The following is a 24947-nucleotide window of genomic DNA, read 5'->3' as shown; positions in this document are numbered from 1 at the left end:
CTAATATGCATTTTCTATTTTTTCCTTTTTTTTTCCTTTCTGAGACTTTTCCTTCCTTTACTTCACCTCTATGATCTGATCTAGAAGGCACTGAACACCAGCTGCCAAAGGACACAAGGGCTGTGTTTCATACCTGCTCTCCTGTGGTGCCTGACACTGCGTTATCACGAAGCAGCAGCTGTGGTTCCAGTTAACAGCCTAGGAAATGAAAGGCTGATTTGTGTGCTGACACAAAAATAGACCTTTACCCCAGAAACATTGATGCACAGGGCTTTGCTCCACTGAATTTGAAATGTGGTTATCTCTCTTTGGGCAGTTAGTCTGCTGTGAGTGTTTTGGGTACTATTTTGCTTTGTCCAGTCACTGGTTGCCTGAAGATGTCACTTTTCCACTTTATTATCTTAGGCTGGCTACTTCTTGTGTTCTTGGGCCCACTTGTCCAACCTCTTCCCTTGAGTGTGCAACCTGCAATCCCTTTCTTCATCTGCCACTGACAGCACCTGGAGCTGATTGGCCAAAGCTCTTCTGTTCCCATCTTTGGGATGAATCTGTGCTTTGCTATTTCCTCAGCAAATTCCAGGCACACAAATCCTCTCACAAAAGAGGATTTCCCTCTGCCCTCCAGGGCAGAGCCTTCTGCTCACGACAACCTCAGGTTCAGCAACAGGTGGGAGAGAGATCAGCTCCCAGACCATCTCCCATAGAGCCTCTCCTCTTGGAAGCAATACAGTTCTGCTGGATCAAAGATCACTTTGGGTACCATCCCGGGTGTGCCAAAGCTCCAAATTTACCTGCACATCTGCAGACACATCTGGGTAATATGTGAATAGTTCACAATGCTGTGTCTCCACCTGCCACCTTACCAAAGAGGATGAATTTCACACCCATGTGTTGGGCTTTCATAGCAATTTGGTGGCTACTACTACTCCTGCAACTTGAGAGAAAGACAGTATTTGAGGTTGTGTAGGTCCTTTTAATTTGGAATAGAGGTTTGGAACAGGTAATGGGTGATGCTCAGCACAACCCTGGTCACAAGTCTGTGCATTTCTTGTTTACAGGAGATTCAGTCCATCCAAGTCTCCTTTTGTGGCCGCATCCTGAGCACACCAACAGTGCAAGCTCAAAATTGCCTCCTCTCTAGGCTGTTCCTTACACAACGTTTTTTATTCAGTTCACCTCTGGGTCTTTGGTGGTTTCTCTATACCAGGCTTCCCTCTGCTTATGCTAAAAACATGTGCACATCCTTTCCAAGAAACACTCTCCTTCAGTCACTCCAATTCTTAAGCAACTGTAATTTTGTACAGTGCTCCACTCTTTCTTGTAGCAATTGGAAGTGAAGGACTGCGAGGTTCAGGAAAAAGCAGCCATATTTGTCACACTCCTGACTCTAAGTAATTGCAAGTTGCTGCAAGACTTTCTCTGCAGTTCCTCTGCACTGGCATTTGGATTGCTTGGCTCTCCCATCTTCTTCACAAGAGTATCTCAAGTATTAATACAAGTATTATTAATCCCTCTCTTTCTCTCCTTACCACTCTGATTTTTTCTTGTCATTTTTCCCTCATCTATTGTGTTGTCTCTGCACAATTCGCACAGTTAATCTTCAAACAACACGGACGAAAGCAGAAAATTCTCGCTGTTGGAGGAGAGCAAGGGCGTGGCCTCTCCAGTGCCGAATGCAGAGGGACAACCACTGCCCTAACCCTGCTGCCATACCATGGCCGGCACAGAATGTTTAACCCACATCAAGAAGCTCCGACGCCTTCCCGCCCGCTCCGGCCGGGACGCGGCTCCATTCCGGAGCGGGCAGGGGGGCGGCCGCTCCACGGGGCCGCGTGTGGGCGGGGGCGGCTCCGCCCGCGCCGCCATCTTTGGTGCGGGTGAGGGCGCCGGCGTCTGGTGCCGCTGCCGCCCCGCCATGTCGGGCGAGGGCAAAGCGGCGCCTCCATGACGGGTGAGGGCGAAATGGCGGCCGGAAAGGGCGGCCCGTAGCGGCCATTGCCGGCGGAGCGGGGCGCGGCGGCAGCAGCGACGAGGCGGCCGCGGCGGGTCTGTGGGGCGGCTGGGGGCCGGGGAGAGCCGGGAGGGGGCCGTGTGGAGGACGGAGGGGTCGCTGGAGGCTGGAGGCAGCGCACACCCTCAGAGGGAGGGACGGGGCCGCGTCGTGTCTGGCTGGCGCTGTGGGAATATGCCGGGGGCAGGGGCAGGACCCCCGCGGGATGTGGGAGAGCGGAGGAGGTGTGAGAGCGGCTGGTGTGTGTGGGAAGCTGGATCACAGCATCGGTCGGGTTGAGATCACCCTGTGCAACCCCCCTGCCAAGGCAGAGTCACCTGGAGCGGGTGACAGAGGAACACATCCAGGTGGGTTTGGGATGTCTCCAAAGGCGGAGAGTCCATGACGTCCGTGGGAAGCTGTTCCAGTGCTCTGCCACCCTCAGTGTTTTTCCTCACGTTGAGGTGGAACTTGTTGGGTTTTAGTTTATGGCCACTGCTCGTCATCCTGTTGCTGGGTAGCACTGAAGAGTCTGGACCACTCTCTTGGCACTCACCTTGGAAATATTTGTGTGCATTAATTAGATCCTCTCCCAGTGTTCTCCAGACTAACCAGGCCCAGATATCACAGTCTCTTCTTATATGAGAGATGCTCCAGAGCCCTCATCATCTTTGTGGCTGCCACTGGAACCTCTCCAGCAGCTTCTTGTCTTTGTACTGAGGAGTCCAGAACTGGGCACAGTCCTCCATCCATGCCATGCTAGGGCCAGGCAGAGCAGAGGGTTGGGAGTTTTCCCCTTTCTCCTGTTATGCTTAAAATATTCCTGCTGAGCTTGACATGAAGCCATGGAAAAATCCCTGTTAGGCTTGTGGATAGATCATTGTTTGACTGGAGTTCCTGCTGGGGAGTATAAACTCAAATAGCAGTTTTTAAATCTGCCCAGTGCTTTTATTTCTGTTTTTCAGTGTCTTTACATAAATTCAGGTTTATACATGTGTAGTGTGATTTCTGTACTGTAGCAGGAACATCAGGTGGTGGCAGATGTAATAAAGGTTTTGAATTTAGTTGTAAAATGGTAGTAAGTAAGAAGAGAAAATCTGAGTTTCAATCGATAGGGCTTGTCATCAGAAATCCACCTTTTTTTAAGCAAATACAGAATGAGTAAGTAAAACTTACTATTAGGTAGCAGAGCAGATCAGCTGTTCTGTGTCAGAAATGAAATCTGACATTCAAAGAAATGAACATTCATGCTTAGAGTTCTTCTATGTGTGAGCAGCAGAAAGGATTGTCAGGCACTGGAAGGGGCTGCCCAGGGAGGTGGTGGAGTCCCTGTCCCTGGCTGGACGTGGCACTCAGTGCCATGGTGTGGCTGACAGAGTGGTGTTGGTTCATAGGTTGGGCTCCATCTCAGGGGTTTTTCCCATTCTAAATGATTCTGTGAAAGAGACGGTCTGTGGCCATAAAAAATTAATGGGTTGGGGTCTGGTATACAGTGTGTGAGGAAGTGGTGAGAGAGGAGCTGGAGCTGAGGGGGTGGTGCCAGGAGGCAGTGGAAGGGGTATTTTGTCTGGGGACAAAAAGCGTGAAAGGCAGTGGGCAGTGGTGGCTTGCTGGACTGACAGGGGACAAATGAGATGTTTTTAGTGACAGCTGTTTCCTTCCAATGCTCTCAGAATTCCAGCTAAAGTCAGTGCTGTTGCTAAGAGAAGGAAAATGGTTCCATGGCAATTGTCTTTCTTTGTAAATTTGAGATGTAATTTAATGTTTCTATTAGAAGATACCTCATAGGATCTGTGCTGTAACTCAGCAGGATCTGTTTCAGTAACTCACTTAGAAATAATCTTTATACTCTTTTGCATATGATGAAGGGCAGTGCCACACTGAGATGCTTGTGAATGCTGAGATTTGGCAAAGCAGTGTACCAGCTTCATCTTCAAAAGACAATGGCCTTGTTGCTTTCAGTAGAACCGCTCAATTAAAGCAGATAAGAACTGGAAGGTTCAGTTCCTAACCCCTGGTTTGACCATAAATTCCATAATAATTTTAAATGGAACAGGTTGGGTTTTACTGGTGTGGTCTGCACTTCATTCACTTCTGGCTTCGTTCAGTCTGACACAGCCTCAGTGGCTGTGGGAGAAGAATGCAGCTCATGTCTAGTGAAGATCTGGTTGGTTCCATTTTTCATCTCCAGCTGCTCCATTTGTGTTGGAAACCTTTTGAGGATACACTTGTAATTTTGCTCAATAATATTTTAGGGAACTACAGGAAATGCTGTTCATACATGAGAAAAGCCTGTTTTAATGTTGAGGGTGATCAAGCACTAGAGAGGCTGCCCAGAGCCGTGGCTGAGTTTCTGTGCCTGGAGATGCTCAGGCTGCCTGGACAGGGCCCTTGGAAACCTGCTTTGGCTGAGCCTGCTTCATGCAGGAGCACAGGGCAGGTGATGTCCAGTCCTCCCTCACAGCCCCAGCTGTTCTCTGTTAGTCCAGAGCTTTTCAGACTGCTTTGAGTTAGGAATAGGTTCTCTTCAAACATGTTTGATCTCTCCTGGTACACAGCAAAACTCTTGGAATGGATCTTTACAAGCCTTGAGCCCAAGTTTCTTTTCAGTTCTGTAGGATTTGTGAGCTCTCTGCGTACAGGGCTCATTTATTTCCAGGGTGTTGCTGCCCTCAGCTTTGACTGGCTTTGTGTGTAGATTCAATAGGAACAGTTTGGTTGTTGTGCAGTGAACTGGTGCACATACACACTGTCTCAGTTGTTTGCCAAAGTCTAACCTGGTTCATTTTTGTTAATGCAGAAAAGCAGAGAGTGCACCTGGATGAAGATTTTTTTGCAAGGAGGGTGATAAGGTACAGTGCTTCAATTTTAACATTACAGAGCAGTGGATATTTTCCCCATCAACTTTCTGCTTGAAGTGCAGATCCTGCTGGTGTCTTTTACTAATGTTGGACCAGAATGTGTGAGTCAGCACCGGCTGGCACAATCTCCTAGTTAGAACACCAGGAGTAAATTTGTTTCTGTTACAGTGCTCCTTGTGGGAGCAAGGTAACAGAAACAAATTGAAACAGAAACAAACAGAAACAAATTTGCTCCCCAAAGCAACAGCTGGCAGAGGTGCAGTATTAGAGAAGTGATCGCCCTTAAAGTCAGCCTGTGCCAGAGGATCATTGCCTTGTCAAGAGTTATTCCCAGCTGCAAGGTCACTTGAATGATTTACAGTCCTTTACCAGTCTTCCACTTTTAGTCCATTCCTCCCAACAAATATTTTTCAAAATCTTTCTAGTTCCATGATCTTCTCTGTTTTGGGCATTTTGTTACCATGATGCATCACCGTGTTAAAAACCCCAAATCAAGTTGGCTGCATGGATGTGTGTTTGGTGATTTTTTCATAGTGTTCTTTAATGTTCAGGAAGAACTTGGAGAAGGTGGGAATCCGTACACTTCAGCCACCATGTCTGGAATTGGCAATAAACGGACGGCTGGAGAGCCTGGCCCTTCTGCACCTCCGGAAAAGAAGGCAGGGGTTGAAGATTCAGGCACCACTGTGGAGACCATTAAACTTGGTGGTGTTTCTTCAACGGTATGTCTTCCTTGCATACCCCCACTCCACCTTTTGGTTTTTTTCATCTGGAGGCAGAAATGTCTCTGGGGTCAGGGTGAGCCCTTCTGTGACCTGGCCTGTATGCTGTGTGGCTGTGCCCAGGAGGAGCTGGACATCCGGACCCTGCAGACCAAGAACCGGAAGCTGGCGGAGATGCTCGACCAGCGCCAGGCCATCGAAGATGAGCTGCGGGAGCACATTGAGAAGCTGGAGCGTCGGCAGGCCACTGACGATGCCTCTCTGCTGATCATCAACCGCTACTGGAATCAGGTTGGGAACAGCTTTTGTTACTTCATATACAGTTTGCTTGTCTCCCCTGTACCTCTGTACTCCTTTTGTTCACATCCATTCTTTATCTTGTCTGGCCTTGGCTGTCCCATCATTCAGTTTGATGAAAATATCCGCATCATCCTTAAACGCTTCGACCTGGACCAAGGTCTTGGAGACCTTTTGTCTGAAAGAAAAGCACTGGTGGTGCCAGAACCTGAACCAGACTCTGACAGTAATCAGGAGCGCAAAGATGAGAGGGAACGAGGTGAGAAAGGGGGTGGGGACAGTGGGAAAGGTGGATTTCAGCTGTGGACAGCACTGATGTCCTTTTCTAAAGGCTGACAGACTTTTTTTTGTGATTCTAAAGAGCAGGGATATGCTACCTTCTAAAACACACTTACTTTTTTTCACCCCTTTATGTTCCCAGGGGAAGGGCTGGAGCCGGCCTTCTCCTTCCTGGCCACTCTAGCCAGCAGTACCAGTGAGGAGATAGAATCTCAGCTGCAGGAGCGTGTGGAGTCCTCCCGCCGTGCTGTTGCCCAGATTGTGACAATGTATGACAAGCTGCAGGAGAAAGTGGATGTCCTATCTCACAAACTGAATAGTGGAGGTATGACCAAGGTGGCAGGTATTCAAGAATGCTTATCTGCTCCCACCTTAGACCTGATCCTGAATGGTAGACATTAAGGTCTAGTCCTTCTCATGTGCATTTATTTTCTAAAATTAATTTTTTTGGCTTTCTAAACTCTTGTTATCAAAACCTCCTCTAAAGGGCCATGTGCCAGAAGTGCATTGCATCTACCTCTGTATTTGAGTGCTGAGGGCTCTGCCCAGCATGTTGGGCTAAGAAGCAGCTTGTTTCTTCCAGTACTCTGTTCATGTACCTGAGAAGTCAGAGAGCACAGCTGAACCTCCTCAGCCACCTGTTCTTAGCCACCACATAAAAGGTTTTGTGCCTACAAGTAAAGAAGTGAAATCAGCATTGTGAACTGATGGTGGACTCCTTCTCCTTTGCAGTTTAGTAGAAGGTGTGGCAATAACAAGCTGCTCAGTTTCCACTGAATCCTGAGCAAAATTGTACCTGTCTCATGGCATGGTGTGCTTAGTGTAGCTGTCAGTTTTGAACATAGCAGAGTTCTGCAGAGAAAGCCAAATTACCATCTTCTAAAAATTAATGTAGCAGATTCACTTTAGACTCAGATGACTGTTGAAAAAGCATCATTAGCTTAAGGTTAGATTTTTCATCTTTTGAAAGAAACCTTGGGTGAAATATCAGCTCATGCTTGGTGTGCTTCTGTGTGCTCTGACCAAGTCTGGTATGGGTGTAAGAATATGTTGCTGTCCTTGGCTAAAGGACAAACTGTAGTAGCTTTGACACTGGTGCCATGCCTCAGGTGCTCTAGTTTCACTTGTCACCCAGCGCTGTGGTTGTCATATGGTGTCATGGTGTGTTGGCCTGGTGTGTCACCCTGGGCATAAACCTGTTGCAACAGGTTTATGCTTGAATTTGGGTGTCCCTGGTTCCAAGGACATGCTCTGGGTTGCTGGCACAGACAGAGCTGAAGTGATCTCTTGTGTTAGGGGATGACCCCTGGGTCAGAAATGGGCAGCACTGTTAAACTGCAGAGCCTTTTGCATATGGACAAAGCTCTCTGTGGATTGAGATCAGGCCCTCAGGAAGCACCCGTGGCAGAGGTAAATTAAAGTAAAGTTAGACCCAGAAATCTCCTTTTCTGTTTTCTTATTTCTCTCATTGCTGTTCAGGAATTAAAACCAGATTTCCATTAATTTCCTTTTCTTTGTGCACCTTTCAGATATTTCACTGATGGAAGAAGCAGTAGTGGAGCTGAATACCTACCTGTCACACGAGAATGGACGGCTGCAAGAACTGGCTGATGTTCTTCAGGAGAAGCACAGAGTCATGTCTCAGGAGGTAAAAACAGGAGAGAGAAAGAAATCTGCTTTGGGGTCCTGCTTAGCATAATTTATGGTTCCCATAGATTGGAAGGCAGCTCATATCCTTGGAGAGGCATAGGAGGAGCATGGTTTGAAAGTTACAAAAAGGGTTGTTGTTGTGGAGAGCTGTACACTGATTTTCTGTATAAATCAGGTTGATTTGCTTGTTACATCACTAAAGGAAAGGATATAAGTGAGACAGTGAACTGAATGGTTTTAACTTTTAAAGAAGACGGGAGAGCAGAGAAACTGGGGGCACGTGGTGCTGAGGTGGCTGTGTAGACACCCGGAACAGTCAAGGTGACATCTCTGTCGTTCTGAATTCCTTGGTTTCTCTGTGTAATTTGACAGTATAATGATATCACTTACAGGATGATCCCAGTTGTTAAAGGATTCACATTAGTAGCTGCATTTGTTTGAGAGATTTCAGTTCATTAAAAAATTGTGTTAGTGCTGATATTGCACAGCATTAGACATCTGAGCACTTAGGTGCTCTCTAAAGTAGATGGACATAGGGATAGAAAAGATTAAAATCAAAAAAGGCTTTGAATCAGCTGAGGTGGCTTCCTCTGTATTCTACCAGATACTACCAGCTTCTGCTCTTTCTCAATTTTCAGTTTTGTCTTATTTTTGTTGCTGTCTTGGGATTTGGCCAGTGTAAAATTTGGGACAGTTCATGGAATAGTCTGTCACCACAGCAAAAGATGAAAAAGAGAAAAATGACTCCTGAGCAGCATGAGGAAAAGTTGGCTCTATGCAATGTGCTGGCTGAAGCACTCCTTTGATTGCAGTTCTCCAAGCTGCAAGAGAGGGTGGAGACAGCAGAATCCCGGGTGTCTGTCCTGGAGACCATGATTGATGACCTGCAGTGGGACATTGACAAGATCCGCAAGAGAGAGCAGAGACTCAACCGCCACCTGGCTGACGTCCTGGAACGAGTAAGCACTGGCCAGGAGACCTGGGAAGTGGGGGTGGTGTTGGATGGATGTGTGACATCCTCTCTGGGACTTTGCTGGGAGAGCTGAGAACCTGCAGTGTTCCTTCTTTGGTCTTGGACCTGCTGCATCACTCTTGTCAGTATTTCACTGGATCTTGAGGAAATCTCTTGCATTTCTTGCAGGTAAATTCCAAAGGCTACAAGGTATATGGAGCTGGGAGCAGCCTCTATGGGGGAACAATCACCATTAATGCTCGCAAGGTAAGGCCAGCAGTTTGTTCAAGGAGAACAAGGGCCACAATTTGAACAGAATTTGATACTTAGTTTAGATAATTTTTAGATCCTGTGCCACAAAGCTGGGTGACTCTGGACAAGCTATTTTGTCTGTGTCATGAGTTTTCTACTTAAGAAACACCAGGTGGAATTAGACTCTGTCTCGCTTGGTCAAGCTACCTGACTGCTCAGTCTGTAGCTGCCATTACTGCATGAACAGATAGTTCCTTAGCACTCTCAGGAGACACATTAACAGTAGGATTTACAAGCAGTTTATCCCAACAGTTTGAGGAGATGAATGCAGAGCTGGAAGAGAATAAAGAGCTTGCTGGGAATCGCCTTAATGAATTGGAGGAGCTGCGTCAGGATCTTGAGGAAGTAACAACACAGAATGAAAAGCTCAAGGTGAGACATCTGTAGCTGTGTGAGGATGAAGGTGTTCTGTGGGATGGGCTGCCCTCGGCTTTGCAGTGCTGTGTCTGCAGAAAACCTCATTGCAGTGTCTGTTCTGAGCCTGCTCTTTAGCTGTGTTACACTTTGCTCCAGGTACAATTGAGCGGGTCTGTGGCTCCACTTGCAGCTCAGTGCGTTGGTGACACCGTGTGGCCACCGTTGGAAATTGTAATGGTTTCCTGCCCATGTCCCACCCATTCTGATCTTTGAGTCCATTTTAATCATGTCTGGTTAAAACTGTTTTCAGATTTTCCACTTTCCCCACGCCCTGTGCAAGTGGAACCAGAGAAGAGAAACAATCAGGGAACTTGTGTGGGGAGAGAGGCTCTTGAAAGAGACAATGAACTTCTGTCTTCCCCACTGTGGGGAATGGATAGATAGGAGACAGCCTGTGAGTTTGTGATGTTTTAAGAGTGGTAACACAAGAAGTTGTGGCTCTGTGGTAGATAAGTATATGACGGAGAGAATAATCCAAATTTCATCTTAGTAGTCAGTGCCAGTTATAAGAAATGTCTGTCTCAAAAACTTTAATCCAGAGATCTGATGCTGGAAACTGTCTTGAGGAACCTCTGAATTCTGTTTATCCACATGAGTTTGTTTAGAGAGAAGTGTCCTTAGCTTACAACTTTTTTTTCCCCCCGTAATTACTTTTAAGCTGAATGCATGTATATATGTGTCTGGTTTACTGCTGCTAGTTACAATCATTTGCTAACTTTTTTTTCTAGGAGTTCAGTTCTGTACCTCTGGGATTTTTTTTCATTTCTCTTTCTTTCAGTTATTATGTCCTACTGGTAGAAGGCTGACATAATTCCTATTTGCATGTGTATTTTCTCTGTTCTCTCATACTTTTCTGTGTGTCCATCTTTGTTGATCTGGGTGTTTACAATTTATTATGTTTTCCAAGTTCATATCTTTAAGAGAAACTGTTTCAGGACCTAAGATTGAAAAACTTCCGCCTTGTGGTTGTGCGAGAGAAGCAGCCTAGCGCATAAGAGAACACAGACACTTTTTAGGATTGGTACTGAATCATATCACTTGGACCTACTTCACAGCAGTGCTATTCAAGTTCTACTCTTGTCTTTGCTTGTGGCAGCTTGATTCACTGTTCTTCTGTCTTGAGAGACAGAAACCAAAGGCAAGGGGATAATTTTTGTTTTTGTGACATTTTCTTGTGTCCCAACCAGGTTGAGCTGCGGCGGGCAGTGGAAGAGGCTGTGAAGGAGACCCCGGAATATCGCTGCATGCAGTCCCAGTTTTCTGTTTTGTATAACGAGAGTCTGCAGCTGAAGGCACACCTTGATGAGGCTCGCACGCTGCTCCACGGCACCCGCGCCACGCACCAGCGCCAGGTGGAACTGATTGAGGTAACACCTCTGCTCTCTCAGCCTGGGAGTTCTGTCGTGCCACCAGCCATCACTGATGGGTCTGTGTGCCTCTGCAAATGCTCAGGAAATAGACATTTCTGGCAATAATTCAGTCTCTGGTGGTACCTGATATTGATGAGGTGAGAGATACTCCAGGTTCAAAGCACTGAGTTCTGTTTCCTTTCTGTTCCTCAGAGGGATGAGGTCAGCCTTCACAAGAAGCTACGCACTGAGGTCATTCAGCTGGAGGACACCCTGGCACAAGTCCGCAAAGAGTATGAGATGTTGAGGATAGAGTTTGAACAGACACTTGCTGCCAATGAGCAAGCAGGTAAGTTGTTGTTCTGCTGTGCCTGAAACAAACACCACTTACCCACCAATGCCCGTTAGGGGCTACGGTGTACTAGGATGCATGGGTTGATTCTTTGTTACTATTAAATACTTGTTCTGGCAGGTCTCCTCATCTCAACAAGCAAAGCTCTTCACCTGTTTTATTGGGAGGCCAGTTCCATGTTATCTGACTTCTTTCTAGATGCTGCATAATAGATACATTTTGCTAACAATGTGGTTTATGGCAGGATACATTGCATGATTAAAAATTACTTGGGGGGAGGATTCATTTCCAAGTCTGTAAGGACAATCTAGATAGCAAAGCAGTGATTCCTAAATTTCATCAGAAGAAATAAATTACTTTTGAAGGAGCATTTAAATCAGATTTGTTTTGTAACATGACATGTTTCCCTTCGGATCATGGTCATAAAAAGGATATTAAGTGGGAACGTAGGACTGTGAATTTGCAAGGACTTATGGTTGTGTATAAAACTGGCATGACTTTCCTTCTGCAAGTGTTTTGTGTTGCTCTGCTACGTGGCAGAATGGTGAGAGTCTTATTTTGTTCTTTGTCATTGTCACTTAGCTTGTTCTCCATCTCCATGAAAGTCCTCAAGAAGGTTGGCAGAGGTGTGGTTTGTTGCAAAGGTGTTTCTGTTTTTGCAGGCCCCATTAATCGGGAGATGCGTCACCTCATCAGCAGCCTCCAGAATCACAACCACCAGCTGAAGGGAGAGGTGCTGAGATACAAACGCAAACTGAGAGAGGCCCAGTCTGACTTGAGCAAGGTAACACAGCAGGAAATGCCAGAAAAGAAGGGAAAGGCTTAGGAGAAGGGGTAATGCTGTCACCCTTGCCAGGAATACCAACCTTTCTGATACGCTGTGCAGGATGCAGTGAAATTTTCTGTGGAGCTCTGCACTCTGCTGCTTCCTTTGACCAAACAAATGCTCTTCCTTTGTAGCTGTGTAGTGCTCCATGAAAAGGGGGCATGGAAGCATGGATCTGGGAAGACAAGGGAGAAGGAAGTAGGGAAGACTCCTGGCTAAGAACTTAAACACTGTTTTCTTGGTCATCTCTCTTGCTGTTCCACTCCAGATCCGCTCTCGCAGTGGCAGTGCTCTCCTCCAGTCCCAGTCCAGCACTGAAGACACAAAGGAGGAACCTGCAGAGATCAAGCAGGAGCCTGATGATCCTTCTGCCCAAGTGACTGTTCCCAAGGCTGCTTCTGAAGATGTTAATGAGATGAAGGCCAGGCGAGATGAAGAGGAACGGGAGCGGGAGAGACGGGAAAGAGAGAGGGAACGAGAGAAGGAAAAGGAGAAGGAGAAAGAGAGAGAACGAGAAAAAGAGAAAGAGAAGGAAAAGGAACGAGAGCGGGAAAAGCAGAAGCAGAAGGAATCTGAGAAGGAGAGAGAGTCCAAAGAGAAGGAGAAAGGGAAGCATGAAGATGGAAGAAAGAAGGAGGCTGAAGTGATCAAGCAGCTGAAGGCTGAGCTCAAGTAAGAGTTGCTGTTTTCTCCCTTTCCTGTGTGAGCAGTGCCCAAGCCTGGGGTGTTCACGTGGTCTTGCTTTTACGGGATCAGCATCATTGGAGTTTGGAATCAAGAGAGTTTCTTGACACCCTCTGTTTCTGATTGTGATGTGGTCAGTGCAGTAGCCTAAAGCATGAATTACCAAAGCAGATACTTCATGGTGTGGGTCAAGTAATGTTGATTTGTTGATGTCATAACAATAGCATAGAAGTTCACAGCAGCAGGTTATTAATAGAGGACACAGCAGTGTTCCCACTCCTACATGGTTCCCAAAGCAGAGGTGGATAGTTTGTAGGTATTATTAGGATATGTATTTCATCTCCAGCCCACTTCTTGCATCTCAACCCATGTGCCTGAACATGTTTTATTTCCAGACTATACTCAGCTGCTGTTTTATGTTACCAGGATAAAATGAGCCACCAACAACTCCATATCCATATGGGAGATGAGAGAATATTGCCAGGCTGTGGTGCTGGCTGTCTAACAGTGTGGCTTTGCTACTGTGTTCTTACTGTGGTCCGTCTCCCTTTCTCCAGGAAGGCCCAGGAGAGCCAGAAGGAGATGAAACTGTTGCTGGATATGTACCGCTCTGCCCCCAAAGAGCAGAGAGACAAAGTGCAGCTGATGGCAGCTGAGAAGAAGGCAAAAGCTGAGGTATTCCTAATTTCTCATCCTCTTTTCTTTTTAATGTGTTACTTAAACTTCTTTTCAGGTACTCTGCAGCAGAACTGTGTTGTTTCTCTCCTCAGAACTGAGGATTGTTTGTCTTCCCAGCTTTGTCGCTTAGAGATTGGAATGGTCTGGAGATAACAGGGACTAGTTGCTAGTGCAGGCACACACACACACCAGTCTCTAGGTTCATAAGAACAGACCCATTTGCAGATTCCTTCAGTTCCAGCATGTCCCTCTCTTTGGGACCCCTGTGGTTCCAAGCCCCTCTTGCCTTGTTCACAAGCAGGTCTCACCTATAGGCAGCACTTCCTCTGTGCAGCACACACACATGGGGTACAGAGTTAGATTACATGGCAATACTTAGGAAAAGATACAAGAAGCTAGGACAGGACAGGCTGTGATGATTGTGGGCAAGGCTGAGCCAGGCAACTGCATACTGACTGCCCATATTTCCCATGGGACTGGCTCCTTTTATACCCTTCTCTGTCTAACCCTAATTTGTTCATCCTTGGTCTCCATTTCCCTGCACATTGCTTCTGGATTTGAGCTGCTTTTGATTGCCACAGCTGTCCCAGTTCAGGAGCCATTCCTGCTTTACAGTGTCATCAGTTACAAAGTCCCAGCTGATCTTCCTGGAGGTGGTTCCTGTAGTTCCTTGGAAGCTGTTGTGACTGGAGAGGTTTGCTTCCTCTCTTTGTATCTGTGTTTGTTTTGTCAGGTTTGTGTCTCTGAATATTTTATTTTGGGTTTTCTCCTTCTCCCACACTCAGATAACCTTGATGGAGTAAACATTTTCACACCCTCATGTGCTCTCAATGTTTAGTGTGACTGACCAGGTTTCATTCTCATCACTGCCTCCCTTACCATTTCTCTGCCAAGTTTGTATCTCTGTATGTTTTATTTTACCTTGTCATTTTCCAGTTATCTCCTCCTTGTATGGAAGAAGGTCCTTGATCAGATGGTCTTAAAGGAGCAGATGCTTTCTGAGTTTGTATCCATACATGTACAATTGCAGGAGACTGATGTTCCTACTCTGATAAAAGATGCTATGAAATTTTCAAAGGTGTGGAAGTCAAGCTCTTGGGCCTACAGCCCATCCAAATGGTACATCTGCCTGTAATACTCTGTCAAAACAACCTGGGGTTTTTTTGCCATGCTTTGAAGGCAGTCCTGAGTGTTTCAGAGAATTTTGGAGAAAACAGGCTCTGAACAATGCTCAGGGTGTATCCTTGTGTTTAGTGTTGTTTCTGGTTGGTTCTTGTAGCTTGAAGAACTGAGGCAGAGGGTGAAAGAATTGGAAGACAAGGAAAAAAAGGAGAGTAAGAAGATGGCTGATGAGGATGCCCTCCGCAAGATCCGAGCAGTGGAAGAACAGATTGAATATTTACAGAAGAAACTTGCCATGGCTAAGCAGGTGAGAAATTCCTGATGAGGTCTCTTTTGGCTGGGGCAACTGGGGGAGCTGCCTTCAGGTTATATCCAGAAAGAGAGAAGGAATTTATATTTGTATGGGCCAGAGATGGGAGTTTGGTGCTTGTTTACCAAAGGAGAAAAAAACTGAGCAAGCAAAGGAACCACCAATAAAATAACCCTGTCCACCCTCAGCTCTGGGATATCACAGGCAGGCCGTGGTGGGAAATGTTTAATAACAATTAAACATTAAATAAACAGTTAAACATATGGCCTTGGTGAGGCACACAGAGGAGAATTGGCTTTATTTTATCAGCCATTAGGGGAAGAGATGACAATTTCTTTTTAAGAGTTATTACCTCCTCAGTTCATCTCGTGAATATTTTGCATGGAAGTGGTACATGCCTTCTGCTAAAAAAGGCTCAATCCAATGAGAGAGCAGGACCACCTCAGCAGGATAGAGGGAAGCCAGTGAATTGACATGTACTTTCTTAGAATTTGGATTCTTGTTATTGTAGAGCAGAACTGCTCTATCTTGTCAATGCTGAAGTGGCCAAAATGAGTTTAAGGAGCTTGGCAGCCTGTTAGTTGGAAGCTGTCAACCTGTCCACATGTAGAATTTTTGCCCTGGTGTATCTGACAGCTGTTCAGCTGCTGGGAATTGGGTGTTGGTTTCTTCCCAGCTCTGGCAACGACTGTGTCAAACCTGATTCTGCCAGACAAGTGACATGTAACCATCTTTTCTCTGCACCTACAAATTCAGAGTATCTGCTGTGGCGCAAACTTGTAGGGAATACATTTTTCTGGTTGTTGGGATAATGCTGTTCCCTCACATTGAGAATCTTCCTCCATCTTTGCTAGGTTTGGTGTCTCTGAATAAAATGTTCAGGCTCACTCTAGAGGGTCCAGGGCACAGTTTGGCCAGAGCCTGTGATTCTTTTGCAGGAGGAAGAGGCCCTGCTGTCAGAAATGGATGTCACAGGCCAAGCCTTTGAAGACATGCAAGAGCAGAACATCCGCCTGATGCAGCAGCTGCGAGAGAAGGATGATGCCAACTTCAAGCTGATGTCAGAACGTATCAAGTCCAACCAGATCCATAAGCTGCTGAAAGAGGAAAAAGAGGAGCTAGCAGACCAAGTTTTGACACTGAAAACACAGGTAATAGGGAAAAAGGAGAGAGAGGACAAGAGAGATGGTGGGGAGATGGAGGTGTGGGTTTTCTGTTTTAGGCAGCTGCACACAACGGTTTGCTCTCTTCCCCACTGAGGGAAAGGGGAAAGAATCAGAAGGGACAAAGTGAGAAAACAGGTGAGCTGAATAAAGGCAGTTTAACAGTTAAAGCAGAGATGTCTATACAAGTGAAACAAGAAATTAATTAATTGGTTATTTCCTGAGGCAGTCAGGAGTTAAGCCATCTCCAGGAAGGCAGGGCTTCATCAGGCCTTACTGTTATTAAATGTTGCAGCTCTGAACATCCTCCCACTGCCTCCTTTCCACCAGCTGTTATTGCTGAGCACAGCATTGTAGGGTGTGGAACACCCCTTGGGCCAGCTAGATCAGCTGTCCTGGCTGTGTGGCATCCCTGCTTCCTGGACACCCTCAGCCTACCTTCTGGTGGGCAGCATGAGACACAGAAGGTCTTGGTGCTGTATAGGTACTGCTCAGCAGCAGCTAAAACAGTGCTGTGTTACTGAAAGTGTTTTGCTCCAAAATGCAAAGCATAGCAGCATATGAGCTGCTCTGAAGAGAATTAACTGTCTTCACCAGAATCAGTCCAGGATGGAGTGTTCCTCTCACCAGCCTGGGACTGCATCAGGATTCAAAGGGGCCTGTCATTGTAGGAAACTGACACTGCTGTATGAGCATTACAGTGTCCTCCAGATTCACTGCTATGGAGAGCAGATGGGTGAGGAAAAGTCGGAAGTTCTTTTCCTGTTGGAATAGTACTTCTGCCTGTATATTCTACCTATAGCTGTATATACTGGTAACAAGCATAGGAGTTGGAAACCATGGTTCAGTCTGAACTACCTCAGACATGGGCACAGGCTGGGAGAGGAAATCACTGAGAGCACCAGAGCAGAGAAGGACTCTTGGATTCTGCTGGGTAAGAGGCTGGACCTGACCCAGAGGCGCACGCTGGGAGCCCAGAAAGCCAACTGCATCCTGGGCTGCATCCAAAGCAGCGTGGGCAGCAGGCTGAGGGAGGGGATTCTGCCCCTCTGCTCTGCCCTTGTGAGAGCCCAGCTGCAGTGCTGCATCCAGCTCTGGGGTCCTCAGCACAGCAAAGACACATGGACCTCTTGGAGGGAGTCCAGAGGAGCCTGTAAAGATGATGAGAAGAAATGAGCACCTCTGCTACAAGAACAGGCTGAGAGAGCTGGGCCTGTTCAGCTTGGAGAAGAGAAGACTCAGGGGAGACTTCATTGCAGCCTTCCAGTACCTGAAGGGGGCTTAGGAACCTGAGGGAGATGAACTTTTTATATGAGTATACAAAAAAAATTACAGGACAAGAGGCAGTGGTTTTAAATTGAAAGACGGCAGGCTTATATTAGATGTTAGAAAGAAATTCTTCACTCAGAGGTGGTGAGGCACTGCTGGAGGTTGCCCAAAGATGGTGTGGATGCCTCATCCCTGGAAGTGTTCAAGGCCAGACTTGGATGGGGCTTTGAGAAACATGCCCTAGTGGAATTTATCCCAGGGAGGCTGGGACTAGAGGGTCTTAGGTCCCTTCCAATCCAGGCCATTCTATGACTTTGTATCCTGTCATCCTTGGTGCCACTGTGGAACTGTTCATTGCCTTACTGCAAGTCTTAAAGCCACTGTCCAAAAATTAAGACATGTTTGTTTAACAAATATTTGACTGCTAACTTTTAAAGTGTTGACCAGAGAGATCTGGGTACAGCTCTCTGGATACAGGCACAGCTGTTCAGGGAGAAAAAGGCAAGCCAAAGGTGTGCTCCCTGATGATGGGGAAGCAGGGGTAGTTTTAGGCTGCAGCTTGAATGACAGCTCTGAAGACCCACAGAGCATGCATTCATTTGTTCCTTCTGGTCCCTCTGTGTCCCTTTCCAAGGTGGATGCCCAGCTGCAGGTGGTGCGTAAGCTGGAGGAGAAGGAACACTTACTGCAGAGCAGCATTGGAACAGGAGAGAAGGAGCTGGGGCTGCGAACACAGGCCCTGGAGATGAACAAACGCAAGGTGAGCGATACCTTCCTTTCCCCTTGGGCTGTAAGTGGGAGCTTGGGAAGGCATGGAAGGCTCTGAGCTCTCACTGGCATTACAGAACCTGGTATTCCCTGGTTTTGGATGAGTGTATCAGAAGGCTGAGGAGTCCTGGAGAGAATTATGATTAAAGTTCTGGAGACTGATGTTCTGCTTTGATAAGGAAAAGCAGGTTATATGTTTTTCTGTGCAACCTGTGGTGAAGAAAGAGCAGCCAGACGAAGTTAACTGGGGTTAAAGCCTTTGTAGCAAAGATGGGATAAGCAAAAGGAAATACAGCTGAGGAATGTGAACACTTTCAACAAATGCCTAAGATCAATAAAGTAGGTGCATTACCAGTAAAATAAGACTAAGTCTAATAGCTGCCTTTGTTATTAAGTTTTAGTAGAAATGCAGAAATTACATTAAAACAGGCAAAAAGGAAAGCAGGAGTATCACTGTGAGGAAGAGCTAGGGAGAATTCAGCAGTCACCTGTGCTTAATATGACAATTGGTGGTATTAGGGCATTTGGTTATAAAGTCAGAAGAGAGGTGGTGAAGAGAGAAGATTGTTAAAAATAGGTATCTTGCAGTTTTGTCTATTAACAGCTATAGAACTGCCTCTGAACACTTTAACAGAGAAAATCTTGAAGCTGGAAGGCTGAAAATACTTTAAGAAGAGATTTGGATGATCATTAGTGTTTTTCTAAGTGATGTGCTTTGCAGCATGCCAAGGTTTGGCTCTGCCCAAAGGAATCTTGAAGCTAAATTATTAAAACTTGTTGATAATAAGGTAATTACAAGGGACTAGAAGCCACTGGATAATAAGGTAATTACAAGGGACTAGAAGCCACTAGATCTGTTTTTCTATGTTTGGTCCTTATATACTGGTTTTCTTTCTCAGGCCATGGATGCAGCCCAGCTTGCAGATGATCTGAAGGCCCAGCTAGAGCTGGCTCAGAAGAAGTTACATGATTTTCAGGAAGAGATTGTGGAAAACAGAGTAACTAGAGAGAAAGAGATGTTCAACTTCAAAAGGGCTGAGGTACATATCCTATGCACAATCCTTCAAGATCTGTCTGCCTTAGTGTCCTTCTCCTTGTACATCGAGCTTGCCGAGGCTTTCAGCTGAACTGCTCTTGGGGTCCATTTTCACTTTGATTTTGGCATCATCAGGTCTTGTGTCTTTCAGATTTTGTCCCCTGATAACTGACAATACTTGTAGCATCAGAGGACCATGTTGTCTCTTGGATTACAGGGGGTAAAACTATGGGTGGCATGACTTAGCCAGGTGCATGTTCTCTTGGGTCCCTGAAGAAGCTGACAGAGAATGTACTGCTCCTTCTCTTGGTCTCCTGTTTTTGTGCAGGAAGATATTTCTAGGTTGCGCAGGAAGCTGGAGACCACAAAGAAGCCTGACATGGTTCCCAACTGTGATGAGATCCTGATGGAGGAAATCAAGGATTACAAGGTGAGTATCTGTGTCCCTCAGCTTCCCTTTTTATCTTAGTCAGAAGGTGTGTAGGCACACTTCCAGTATCTGACATCTCTCGTCTGTACTCTGGCACTGGAGAAACCACATTGTCCCTCTGAGGAATGGAAGGACCTTCATGTTGAGACATCTCTCAGCACAGCAGCTGGGCTGCAGGGCCCCTCACAGCTCTGTGTCTGTGTGTCTGTGTTGCAGGCCCGCCTGACATGCCCATGCTGCAACATGCGCAAGAAGGACGCGGTGCTCACCAAGTGCTTCCACGTCTTCTGCTTCGAGTGTGTCAAGACGCGCTACGACACCCGGCAGCGCAAGTGCCCCAAGTGCAACGCGGCCTTCGGGGCCAACGACTTCCACAGGATCTACATTGGCTGAGGCCTCTGAGCCCCCACTGCTGCCGAGCCAGCCTCCCTGCCTCCCTCTCAGCTTCTGCTGCCTGAGCTGCAGTGTCTCCTGGGAGGGGCCTTCAGGGTCTTGAAAGAAACACACTCTGGATCTTGCTTCCTTTCTTGGCCCTGTCCCTTTGGTCTTGCCCTCAGTTTTTGTGAGTTCTTTATGCCTGAGAGGAAATTTCCCATCCCTTGCTTTCACACTGCCAAGGTGGGACCATGCTGCTGAAGTGCTGCCTTGGTGGGATGGAAGCTCAGCTGCAGCAGAGATCTGTGAGAGCTTCATTTGAGGGCTCTTCTTTGGATGCTAATTAAATCTTATCAAGGAATCACACTGCTCCTGGGAGGAAAGAGTTTCTCAATTAACAGACCCAATAGAGGCCAAGGAAATGAATCTGTGCCCTCAGTGGAGCAACTCCTTAGGTACCTGGGATCTTCCTGAGCCAGGCCAAGAACCCCTGAGGGCTGGTGCACTAGGAAACCCTAGCCCCAAACAAACATCTAAATATCCAGAAGAGGAGAAAGGAGAGATCTTTGAGACCCTTAGAAAATAGCATTCCACTGACGTGTCCTGGTTGATGTGCTCACTTTCCCCTAGGCTGAGGCATTGCTGTCACTGTCCTTCTCAGAAAAGGACTTTTAGTGGTTCCTTTGCTGCAGGTTTACCATAAAGATTAACCTTGTTATGTACAAATTCTTACTAAAGCTGTTTGGTTAATTGTTCTGGTTCTCCTGCCTCTGGTACTGTCTGTCTGCTCTCCCATCCTTTGTCTAGTTCTTGGAAACATTTCTCACAAACTTTTAACTTCTACAGTAGAGACACCTAATTTCTTCCTTCCTCTTCTTCTAGCTCCAGCTAGAGCAACTTTTGTACCTCTGGCTGTATCCCCAGTGGCTTATTCCTGACACATCAGGAGGGTCAGGATGCTGCATTGTTTCTGCAGTCATTTTGTCATGGCTGCTGGGAATTTTGGCAGAGATGTCGTGTGGCTTAGAGTCTCAGTGCTCCCTGTGCTTGGAGGCTGCATTTGAAGTCTGCTCCTGAAATCAAAATGGGAAGTTGTTGATTTGTGACATTTCTTCCTAGGGTCTAGTGTTTTCCCTGTAAACCTAATTTGCATGGAAGGTGCACCTGTCAGAGGTTTGTCTCATGGGTGTCCCTTCCCTGAAGCAGGGAATCTCCTGCCTTCCACCATCCCCTCCCTGCAGGAAATAGCAGATACAAAATGAAAGGAGGTCATCCCAGGCTCTTACACTATTCATTATCTTGCTGAAAACATTCAGAATGTTTCAGTAAAGCTTGTAAATGATGAGGAATCCTGAAAAGTGAGAAGGAACATGGCATCCTGCCTTTCCAAGGGGAACCTGGGCTGCTGAGAGTCCCTGCCATGGTGTAAGAGCTGTTAGAAGGATTGAGAGTAGAACCCACTCCCCTTTCCCTGGAAGTTGCTCCTGGGATTACAGGTTCTGGCAGCAAGCTGGCTAAGGTATGGTGTGGTAATGCTGCTGGTAGATTTTGGGGAACAAATGCTTCTTCAACCAGGACCTGGCTCATGAACAAACCGTCTGCATCTTCAAACAGCTTTGCTACAGCAGCAAGAGTTCCTTTCACAGCTGAGAACAGCAACCTGAACTGAACAAGCCCCTCAGAACTGCAAAGCCCCTCTGTCCATCCCCAGTGTATCACCCTTCTACTAAAATGAGCTTTGTGTGCACTCTGCCCAGGCTGGTGTCCCTCTGCTCCTGGTAGGAAAAGGATACTTCAAACAATCTGCATTAGTTTCACAGAGGAGTTTTGGAAACTCCTTTTCTCACTTAACAAGAAAAAATTCTTGGTTTTGTTTTAAAATAGTAGCTTATTTCAAGCTCATTTTGGAAGTGACTGAGTTTCTCTCAGAGGACAGAATTTAAACACTGATAAACAGTGAAAATTTTAGATGGTCTGTTTGCCAGAATGTCCAGGAAGAATTCAAATTTATCAGGACTAGAAGTATTGGGCTAAAAGAAGTAAAGGGGTGACAATCTTTATCAAAAGGTTCTCTAAATTCAGTGTCTGATGTGCTGAGGCCTCAGCAGCAAGCCTGAGCCAGAGCTGACTTACAAGATGAATCCTGGGGTCATCAAGCCCATCTAGTATTTAGCTAAAAATAGTCTACAAAGACACTTATGCTAGCTCTGCATAACCTCATGTAGTTATCTGCAAGAAATGTATCATTTTAGGAAACTTTCCCAACTGACATGAATACGGGCTTCTGTAGGGTATTTTAGGGGTCCCGGGTTGATGTTAGTTAATTGCTGCCCCGAGATGTGTAGGATGTCTCTGTTTCGGCCCACACGGCTGAAGAAAGAGTCTGAACTCTTCAGTTTTCGGTCTTGAAGATGTTTATTTATTATTATCTATAAAATTTTCTCTCTGCCCAGCTGAGACCTGCTCAGTCTGGCAGCCAAAGGCACTATGACCCCAAGGCGGTGTTGCCTTTTTATATTGCAAACTATGTATAACATATTTACACTTAATTCCCAATACCTATCACCTATGTTAGACAGTGCACTTCTATTCTAAACCAATCCCAAAGTGCCAACGTCACTGCAGAAAATGGAGAACAAAAAGAAGAAAGGCTAGACATGCCCAAGTTCCTCCATCTTGTCCCCATAACCTCTGTACCAAAAATCCTAAAATCTACATTTTCACCCTGTGATATTTTTATTATTATACTATTCAAACCTGTGTGACTTTCAGGTCCTCATACAAAGCTGGCAACTTGCTCCAGGGGTCATAATCAAATCCCCAGGTGTTCTGGGCAGCATGCCAGGGTCTCCGAGCCCCCTGGTGGGGTCCTTGGCAACTCTGGACACCTGGAGGGATGTACTGAGTTCCGACATCTCCCCCTACTGTTTGGACCAAAAACACCTCTTTGGTGACTCGATTCATGACCCGTCGCACATACAAAAAGATGCATGGCACAATGAGCATGAGAACCAAAAGTCCTACTAAAATATAAAACCCTATTTTTAAAAGCTCTTTCCACAATGGAGACAGATCGAAAAATCCAACCACATCATCAATCCAAGATCCAGTGATCTCTCCAAGTTTTTTTATACTTTCTTCTATCTTTTTGATGTTCTCACGAATTGACTTTGAGTGATCTGTCAGGTTCATGCAGCACATTCCCTCAAATTCCTTACATCCATATCCATGTGCCAGCAACAGATAATCAATTGCTGCTCTATTTTGAAGAGTTGCCTGTCTCACACTGTCAATGTCTTTTAACATGTCACTCAGTGCAAGAGAAACAGCTCGAGCATGTTTGCTCAACCAGCAACCCACGTGGTCCAATTGAGTCACGGCCACCCCCGACGCTGTCTGAGGTGAGAAAATTGCAACGGCAATTCTCCGAGCCTTGTCCCAAGTGTTTACCTCATCATCGCAATTTGGACTATACTGTTCCAATGATCTTTTCTCTTTATGTTTTTGCTCTTTCAATGATTTCGAATCAGGTGACAGCAATGAAATTCTTCCAATGCTGCATGGACCACCTTTGACATTTGCAGGGATGCCATGCCAAATTCTGTCCCCACAAATGAAAAAGATCCCTTGTGGAAATTGTACTGGACCTAGAGCGATGCTTTGGTTGTCGTCTTGGTGTATTTGTACCAAGCCAATGCATTTTTGTGAAAGGCATGATTTGGAGTGACATCAATGTCATATTTTTTGGTTTTGTCACATCCAAAATTTCAATTTTCATGCAAAGTTCCATTGTTGTGGACCCAAAAATTTCCAATTCCTGAGGTTCAGAGGAAGCCACAGGAAGGAGTTGTGTTCAAAACGCCACTCATTCACAGGATCCATAATGACCTGTGAAACTTTTACAGGAGTGTATTTTGGAACCGGCCATTCATCCACTGGCAAATCTACCATGCATGTTGAACATGGTTTCCCTGGCCTTGAGTGTGTCTGTCTCGGTCCCTCTGGGAGCCTCTCAGGAACCCTGGGCCAGTCCCGAGTCGGCAGACACCGGGGGGCAGCCCCGACACGGCCGACAGCGGGGAGACACTCTCTGTGCCCCGAGGGTACTGAGGGCACCTAGGCTGGTTGCCTTGCAGCACAAGAGACACCAGAGACATCGGTAGAAGATAAAGGGCTGACTCTTAGCAGGGGTTAATCCACGGTTTTATTAGGATCCCAAAGGAGCTCCTGCACCTCAGGGGCCTCCTGCTGAGAGCCCCGGGAGATGTGCCAAGGTTACCTTTAAAGGGAGGCGGAAACCAAAAGTAGATAACGTTTTACCAACCAATAAGTGACCCTAAGGGATGAATGCTGGGGGATAGACATTTAGGACAGCATATGGGGCAAGGCTTGGGGGGCTGACCCCTGGCCTCTGGCTAATCACTCGACGACTTGGACTGAAACTTCTGGATGGAGGGATGGGATGCTGAGTGATTGGCAGAGAGCCAGGGTGGGGGTTTGGAGATGATCTCATCCAGGGAGAGGGATAACACAGGTAAAGGGAGGGGGGTACAGTCTGGGATAAACCATTTGGGAAAAATATGGGGATACAAAACAAAATTACTTCAAAGTATTACAAAGTATAAAAACGCACTACAACATGTGTCAAACAAATGCTGTCTAAATTTGCTACTTGAGCCAAAGCTTCCCAAATGTTCTGTTTTGGTTGAACAATGGGCAAATCCACCCCATTGCCTAAGGCAATAGGTGGAAGAATGAGGCACATGAGCATTACCAAGCTCATGGCTTCACCCTTGGTGAGAAGCTTTGCCATGTTTTTGACACCCAAGCCCCAAAAGAAACCCCAAGTCCTTAAATTTTTTATGTCTTTTCCAAGTTGATGTCTGGAGTCTGGTTCTCTCCTTCTGTCTGCATGCTCGCTTCTCTGTTTCCAGGATCAGTATCTTCTTGCTCTCGAGTTCGATATGGCTTCATGTGTCGTGCTGACATCCACTTCTGACCTTGCCCTGTGGAAACACAAGCGAAACCCTTGCCCCACGTAATTAGTTTGAAGGGACCTTCTATTTGTCCTGTCTCTGGGTTTCTGATCAAAACTAAAGGATTCT

The 24947-nt window shown here is 46.3% G+C and overlaps 1 protein-coding gene across 3 annotated transcripts; it reads left to right on the top strand.

Moving 5' to 3' along the window:
- The first annotated feature begins 1813 nt into the window (after positions 1–1813).
- Positions 1814–20597, top strand: RNF20 (ring finger protein 20). Of its 3 annotated transcripts, none has more exons than XM_054652844.2 (21): positions 1814–1951; positions 4791–4842; positions 5403–5573; positions 5697–5864; positions 5982–6129; positions 6292–6474; positions 7679–7797; positions 8612–8758; positions 8941–9018; positions 9316–9435; positions 10668–10847; positions 11043–11178; positions 11844–11965; positions 12276–12679; positions 13249–13366; positions 14649–14798; positions 15740–15952; positions 17868–17993; positions 18901–19041; positions 19366–19467; positions 19684–20597. In XM_054652844.2, exons 3-21 carry the CDS (start codon positions 5445–5447, stop codon positions 19858–19860), a joined length of 2961 nt encoding a protein of 986 aa, XP_054508819.1. In that variant the 5' UTR covers positions 1814–1951; positions 4791–4842; positions 5403–5444; the 3' UTR covers positions 19861–20597. The 3 variants fall into 3 exon arrangements, with proteins under 3 accessions (XP_054508819.1, XP_054508818.1, XP_077027801.1); XM_054652843.2 differs by having other exon boundaries at positions 1892–2046; XM_077171686.1 differs by lacking the exon at positions 1814–1951 and adding an exon at positions 2336–2358.
- The last annotated feature ends 4350 nt before the right edge of the window (positions 20598–24947 follow it).

This window comes from Agelaius phoeniceus, chromosome Z, assembly GCF_051311805.1.
Source record: "Agelaius phoeniceus isolate bAgePho1 chromosome Z, bAgePho1.hap1, whole genome shotgun sequence".
NCBI lineage: Eukaryota > Metazoa > Chordata > Aves > Passeriformes > Icteridae > Agelaius > Agelaius phoeniceus.
Note: the sequence above shows the minus strand (reverse complement) of the source record. Positions and strands in the feature narration are given on the sequence as shown.